Genomic DNA, 7,462 nt, shown 5'->3' on the forward strand with positions numbered 1-7,462 from the left:
GAAGCCAGGTGTCCTGACTCCCAGTCTCGGGCCTTATTCCACACTGCTGGCACGGCATCGTTCAGCATGGCCAAGCTTGCTTCCTGCCCTGCGCTACTCCCAGGTGCTCAGCTGCCCACACGTGCATCAGAACCCGGGCCCGGCTGGATGGCGTGACAGAGGGAGGCCACAAGTGATGTGATGGGAACGATGAGGGAGGCTGGTTTGATGGGAAATGGGTTTGGGGGGCAGAGGCTGAGACAGGAAGTTCAACAAGTTCCCATGGGAAGTTTCCACAAGCCTGGAGGCCCCTCCGAACTTCAGGTAAGCCCCTGAGTTGCCAAGGGTGGAGCCCCTGGAGATGAATCTCAGGAGTCACAAATGGAGAATCCAGTGCCTGCAGCTGAGCCCAGCTCCCCCCTGGGCACAGAGCACAACCTTCTAGCAGGGGCTCTGGTTTGAGCTCTTCCAGGCCAGCAGGGATGAACTTGGCAAGTCACTTCCCTTTTCTTTGCCTCAGTTTCCTCATCTGCAGTCCTCACAGGCTAGCTGGGAGGAGGCATCCATTGGGTCCCCAGGGGTCTGTCCTGGGCCCAGTATTGTTTCACATCTTCATTAACATTTTGGAGGATGGCACTGAGCAAATGCTTAGCAAAGCTGTGGATGACACCAAGCTGGGTAGAGATACACTACAGACACTCTGGAGGGCAGGGCTAGGATCCAGAATGACTTGGCTACACTGGAGAAATGGTCTGAAGTCACTCAGATGAAATTCAACAAGGACAAATGCAAAGTCCTGAATTTAGGGTGGCATAATCTCACACCCAAATCCAGACTGGGAAAGGGCTGGCTGGGCTCAGATACTGCAGAGAAGGACCTGGGAGTTTCAGTGCACTGTAAACTGAATAGGAGCCAACAGTGCACTCTTGTTGCAAAAAAAAAGGCCAATAGCATATGGGATGTACTAACAGCAATGTCTCTTGCAAATCAAAGGAAATGTTTTCTTTCCGTTCGATTCAGTGCTGGTGAGTGCTGGAGTCCCGTATCCAGTTTTGGGCCCTGCTCTTCAAGAAAGAGGTGGACAAATTGGAAAGGTCCAACGTGAGTCCAAATTGGTAACCGTCTTCAAATGCCGGAAGGGCCATTATAAAGCGGATGGAGATAGACTATCTCCATAGCCATATGGGACAGGACTAAAAGCAATGGCCTCAAGCTGCAGCAGAGGAAATTTAGGTTGGAGATTAGGAGGAACTTTCTGACTATGAGGGTGGGTCAAGGACTGGAACAGGCTGCCCAGAGAGGTTGTGAACACTTTATTCTCGAAATTTTCAAAAGCAGGTTGGACACACACTTGGCTGGGATGGTTTAGTCAGGGACAATCCTGCCTGAGCCAAAGACAGAACAAGATGTGTCCCTTCCAGAGCCAGTAGGTGGCATAGGTAAGCTTTGCATTGGGATTCAGCGGCCGCAAAACTTCAGAAGAGAAAAATGCTTCTCATGCAAAAATGAAATAAAAACATGAGCCAAACATTCCCCCCAGCTGGACATTTCTATGCCAGCTTTGGGAAGCAGTAGCTGAGCTGTCTCGTCTCTTTTGTATCACTCTTCTGATTTGGTCTTTAGTGCTGCTTGAAAAATGGTAGCGGATAGAGACCGGGCAGTGTCCTTCTCAAGCAGTGGTACTCAACCTTTCTACATTCAGGATTCCCCTTGTTAGGCTCCAGGCACTCCGTGGTCAATGCCAGCTCTTAGTTTTCACTCCTTTTTGGACTACAGAAAAATTATGGAGCAATTCTTTTGTTGCAAAGAATACAGAAAGACCACAGCTAGTCAGGGTGGAAGATTTGGCCTTCATATGCAATCACCAAGTGCAAGCAAGGGGCAGTAGATCCACCATGGACTGTGCCTGCTGTGGCCGGATCTGGACCACTGGCAATGGGAGTGGGGGAAGAGTATGGGGCTATTAGTGTGGAGCCCTGGTCAACCGCTCCGTGACATGCCATGCCATGCCATGCCATGCCAATGTCCCCATGTGATGAAACCATGACACTTTGCTGTTCTTGGGCCTTGCATTTGTGTGCAAGGGATGGGATCGGGGTGGGATTTGCTCAGCACTTACATCATTGACTGAAGCTTCTTTCACGAACTTGGGGCAACCTTCGTCTCCATCCTCTGTGCAGTGTCCAACAACTCGACGATGCTCAACCCATTCAAGTGGGATTTTCTACAGTGCTCCCAGGCACCTCCGCTCTGCTCCCAGTGGAAGCTTTAGCATTGATTTCAGTGGGAACTGGAATCTGCCCCCGTGCCGCCATGCAACAATTCATGTGCAGCTATTTGCCTCATCTTGCCAGATGGAAATCTGTTTCCTGATCAAACAAAGTTCCAGAAACAGAAAAAAAGCTGGAGATAAATCCTCACCTTGTGTAAATTCATGCAGCTCCATCCGTGTCTATAGCTTGATGTCAGCTGGCCCTTGCAGGGACTGTAAGGAACCAGACCATAAATGATCGTAGATCTTGATTGTCATTGAGGATGATGCTGAGGATAAAGAAGAAGCCTTAACTGTCCTGCTGGATGCAAGTGGCTGGTCATTAGCTCTGGTGTAGGATTAGTCTGTATTAGTCTTTATATGGCACCCAGCACATTGTAACTCCAGTCCATAATGCTACAGCAGTGCAAATAAAAATAATACTTAACAGGTGTGAACATGGCAGCAACACATTTCCAAATGAGGACAAATTTCCAAACCAGACTGAAATGCAAACAGGGATTTTCATGGGAGCCACTGAAAGACAGAGAGCTTTGGACACTTGTACCCCTTGGCAACCTCCCAGCCTAAATCCCCAGCTGTTCCCATTTCCCAGAGAACAGCCTCCCAGCCCCCACCTCCTCTAATTTGATTTTTGTCAGCTGCCACCAAAGACCCCCTCACTCCTGCATTTCCCCAGATGTCTTGCTTGGCCTAGAGGCTCCTGGTACTAGCAGCAAGGAGAGTGCCTGTATTTCTAGAGGCAGAGGGAAGGGGCTGGCTGCTAGCTTTGGCACTGAAACCTTCCTTGTACTGCTCCAAATGCAGAGGCCACCGCTTTGCTTTTGAATGAATGATGCGCTGTATTGAAAAAAAGCCCTTTCTTTTTGCACCATGCCACATCCCTTCCCTGGTCGGGCCCTGCCGGAGGCTGAGTATCCTCCGTCCTGCAGAAATCGGTGACAACCAAGAGAGCTCTGCGCCTTGCGGTTCAGTCCCCTCCCTCCCTCCCCCCCAAAATATTTGCTGTCTTCTGTCCAATCAGAGGAGACAAGACACTGAAAGCTCCCCCCCCTTGTGCTTCATGCTGCCCACTCTCCACCCACCCAGAGCACACACCCCCCACACTCTCCCAGCACACAAAAGCAGTGCAATTAGCTGTCTTAAGAGAGCTGAGGCTTTACCAGCTGTGAGCCGAAAATAATAAAATACCTCAGAGGCAGAGCACAGGCAGGGAAGGTGGCGGCGGCGGCTGTAGGAGAACACAAATAGCTGCCATCAGCATCTGAAACAAAGGGACAGCTCCTTCCAAAAAAGGGCCAGCACTGATGCATCCATCCATTCTCCCAAGGAGACAGCTGGGCCCACCTGCATTTCTCTTAAGACACTGGACATCCTAAGGAGATCCCTGCCCTAGGAGGAGGAATGAACAGCTGGGATACAGGAGTGGTTGTCTTTGTTCCTCAGTAGAGAGAACAGGCAGGCGAACGGTGAGTACAGAACGTCCTCCATGCCTCCATACTGCTGGGGAAAGGTTTATTTTATCAGCATCAGGTCTGGCTCTTGGGGTTTGGGGTTTTTTATTTTGCCTCGACAATGCTATAAAAAGGGAGCAGAGAGGGTAGGTTGTGTTCTTAGGCTCTCCGTGGGCTCCAAGACATCCATCCTTCCGACATGTTGGGAAATCAGGACCTGGCACAAATCTGATGCTTTCATGAGCATTGCAACCAGCAAGGCGCTGGGATAAAGACAGACGGAGGGATGTATGTGCTCAGAGGCATCGTGCAGACACAGGAAGGGGAGAGCAGCATGGTGATGCCTAACTATACCGCTCATCATGCTGCTCCAGCTCCCATCTCCCAGAACAAATACTAATATAAAAACTACCAAGTGCTTCTAGCCAGCTTCCCCTCCTCAGAGCAATGCAGGGAGATGAAGGAATTGATCACCCTCTATATCCATCAGTCAGATCCCCCGCCTTAAAAATACATGACTGCTTAGGATGCATAAAGGCGCTGGTTTCCAAGAAGAGCTTTCTAATAGGTGAACCTTGGGTCCAGCTTCAGATCTCACTGGCCCCGGTGCAAGCCTGGAGTCCATTCACTCCAGGGCTGTTATTCAGGTCTCGAGCTGATGCAACAAGATTGCAGTCTGGCCCTTTGCATTAAAAATGTTACTGGACAAATCATGTAGATCATCTGTATTGTGCACCATGAATGCAGGGTAAATGCTTGTGCGCATTTCCAGTATGTACTGCCTCCTGTGTGTATGGGATGTTATTTATTTAGCTTGAGGCTATGCCTGGTGCTGAGCAGAAACAGGGCCTTAACTCTGCTTGCTCTGACCCCAAAAGGCTCTTCGGTGTCATCCAGCAAACTGAGGAGTGTGTGGGCCCTTCTTAAAGGAGCATGCACTGCAAGATGTTGGCTCCGAATCTGTGCATGCCCCACATTCCTTCGGGTGTCACAAGGAGTTTTAGGTAGGCAAGGAATACAGCATCGGTTTCTAAAAATAGACAAAACAGAGCTGATTCGTGTCGACTGGCAGTGTAAATGGCCAGTCAATGGCCTTAAATCAAAAGCAAACTATAGGCACCCTCATTTTTAGGCCCCGTGACACTGCTGGGCAGCGGTCTTAGCATAACTGAGAATTCGGCCATTTGATCCTGATCGTGCTGGCATTGTACTGGCCTGGATCAGAAGTGTTTCCATTAAGTCAAGGGGTTACACCAGTGCAAAACAGGTGTAAGTGAGCACAGAATCAAACCCACTGAGTCCATTTGTGCCACCACCGTGCAGGTACTCTGCACGCCCAGCATGTGGCTTTATACCCAATTGAGGGCCAGTGATGATTTCTACCAGGATAGCACTTGGAGGTCCCTCAGCGAAGCTGGACCAGCACTTTCCTCCTAGACTCACCACTCTCCTCCTATCTAAACATGGAGGCTAGCTGGATCCCAGCAGCAATTTCCTTGGGAAACACAAGATATTCACATCCCTCTGAGACAGTACAATGAACGCAGGTGCCACAAGACCTGAGACCAACTTGGTATTTTTGCCTTTCAACCTGTATTTCATGTCCTTTGGCCCTTTTGGCTGTGACCAGCACTGTTGTTATTGCCAGAGAAGATAAACTGAGAGGTGTATCTGTGGACCATACAACCAAACATGGTCATTCGCAGTGGATCTTTGCAACCACTGGGCTAAGTGAGAATCACAAAGGGGCAGGAATAGGTTGTCTGCGGTGGTCGCACCACCTACCTGCCAACCTCACCAGATTTTTTTGGCCAGCAACATTGATGTCCATGGAGCGCTCTGCCCTGGAGCTTTCTGGATCATCCCTCCATGCTAATTTTATGTAGAACGTATATTTAATCAGTCGCATTCAAGCTCATGCTCCCCGTCCCTCCCCTGACACCACCCAGGGCTGGATTTTCCAAGTGGTTCTGCCAGCCCCTCTCCAAGCCCCAGCCCTGGGGAATGACACTGGGAGGCAGAACCCAAAGTCTGTAGTTTGAAAGGCATCTTTGTCAAGGCTCTTGTTACCAGCCCTGCTGTGTTTCGTGCTGCAGACCAAGCCTCCCGGCACGTGACACTTTGTGTGACCACAACCCCTCCAGGAGCAACATGGGCACCACGGAGGCCACGCTGCGGATGGAGAATGTGGATGTGAAGGAGGAGTGGCAGGACGAGGACTTTCCCAGGTTTGTTCCAGCAAAGCCTCTGCTAAAGGCTAGGGAAAATTCAATTTGTTCCCCAAAATTGTCAAATGAGAAAGGGAAGGCGGAGTAGTGGGGCTGGGGCTTCTCTCCGCTGCTCAGACTGCAGTGTTTGGGTATTGGTGTCTCACCCAACTTTTAGAACTGTGGGTATGGCTATCATCATGAACCACAATCATCCCTCCACAGGCAGGTGGGAAGTGTAGGGTGAGCAAGGAAGACCGTCAGACATAGTGAGCCGTAACAGAAAGACAAATGCCTGCTTTCCTCATCTAGGATAGAGAGTGCCTCCACCAGAGAGCAATTCTGCCTCCCCTGGCTTTGCACTCGGACAGGGAGTCCTGGTGAAGTAACTGGAGTCAAGGGCCCATGGGCCACAAGAAGTGAGACCGTTCTGGGCTGTGGGATCCGGCCCAAAGGAGGAACGTGTTTCAGGCCACCTGGCTGAGGGAATGGAAATGCAAAGTGGTTTCCCTCCAGCTTGCACTTTATCAGCCCGCTGGTCCCTTTACACTTCCTGCACCCAGGCAGGGCAGGACTCACGGAGGCCGTTCCCTTTATATGTGGGAAACTCCTGGACGTGCTTCCCTCTACTTGCAGCCCTTAATCCTGCTGCTGTTCAGCCAGCCAAGTCTCCTGCTGTCCCCCTTCCTTTGCTCCTTGGACAAGGAAGAAAGTCAATCCAAACTCGCTGGCAAAGACTGCACCCCATTGGGCCAGGTTGTTGCTATTTATCTGTATTGAGTGCATGTGAAATTCCCTTAAACTCATAAAGCCTCATGTGCAGTGAGTGAATTGACTGAGCAGGTATCAGCCTGCTCCATTAGGCATTCAATAGAGATGTTCAGAGCAGAGTACAAGGGGAGGGGGCATCAGGTAAGCCCTAGCTTCTAATTTGCCCAGGTGGCAATGGGTAAGTCACTGAGCAACTCTGGAAGACAAAGGAAATTTCCACTCGCTTGGAAGCCCTGCTGTAGCTGAGACCTTGCAAGCACATGCATCAAGGCCCCTGCAAAGCAGGCCAGACTCAGCCTGGGTGTAAGCAAGTCTGCTCCACTGAACTCAGAGGAGTTCACAGACTCACAGATTTTGTCGTGAGGAAAGACCAGCCAGGGCAGAACTCCCTCTTGTATTTTTCCCAGGGTTTGAAACCAAGTCTAAATGCCAGGGGCCACAGTCAGTGTGGACTCTCGCTTTTCCATACGGAACCTGTTTCCCAATAAATAGGCTTCAAAACCAGGAGTTATTTACTGTACGTCTCCCCCTTCTTACTTCCACCCAATTAGTCCTGTTCACATACCCCGTGCCACACTAGGACGCTGCCTTGCCCACCCCTTGGCTGCAAGATGGTCAGGTAGAGAAGGGCCTGGCTACATCTGCCCGCACCCAAAGTGGGCCAGCACTTGCCTCACTCCTCTCTCTCTTCTCCTGGAGATACCTGTGCAGAATGCCGGCGGCCCAGCTCCATGCTGAGACTGGAGGCAGCTGGCAGTGCCAGACGGGACTCAGATCCA

At 50.7% G+C, this 7,462-nt stretch overlaps 1 protein-coding gene across 1 annotated transcript in view; it reads left to right on the forward strand.

The window, feature by feature from the left end:
- Positions 1 to 3,346: 3,346 nt before the first annotated feature.
- ATCAY (ATCAY, caytaxin) overlaps positions 3,347 to 7,462 on the forward strand; it is a 31,273-nt gene continuing 27,157 nt past the window's right edge. The window contains exons 1-2 of the mRNA XM_019513378.1: positions 3,347 to 3,720; positions 5,802 to 5,933. Of these exons, the coding sequence (XP_019368923.1) occupies positions 5,857 to 5,933 (77 nt within the window). The 5' untranslated portion in view covers positions 3,347 to 3,720; positions 5,802 to 5,856. The remainder of the gene's footprint in view (positions 3,721 to 5,801; positions 5,934 to 7,462) is intronic.

Source organism: Gavialis gangeticus, unplaced genomic scaffold (assembly GCF_001723915.1).
Source record: "Gavialis gangeticus isolate Ggan-Ray unplaced genomic scaffold, GavGan_comp1, whole genome shotgun sequence".
Taxonomy (NCBI): domain Eukaryota; kingdom Metazoa; phylum Chordata; order Crocodylia; family Gavialidae; genus Gavialis; species Gavialis gangeticus.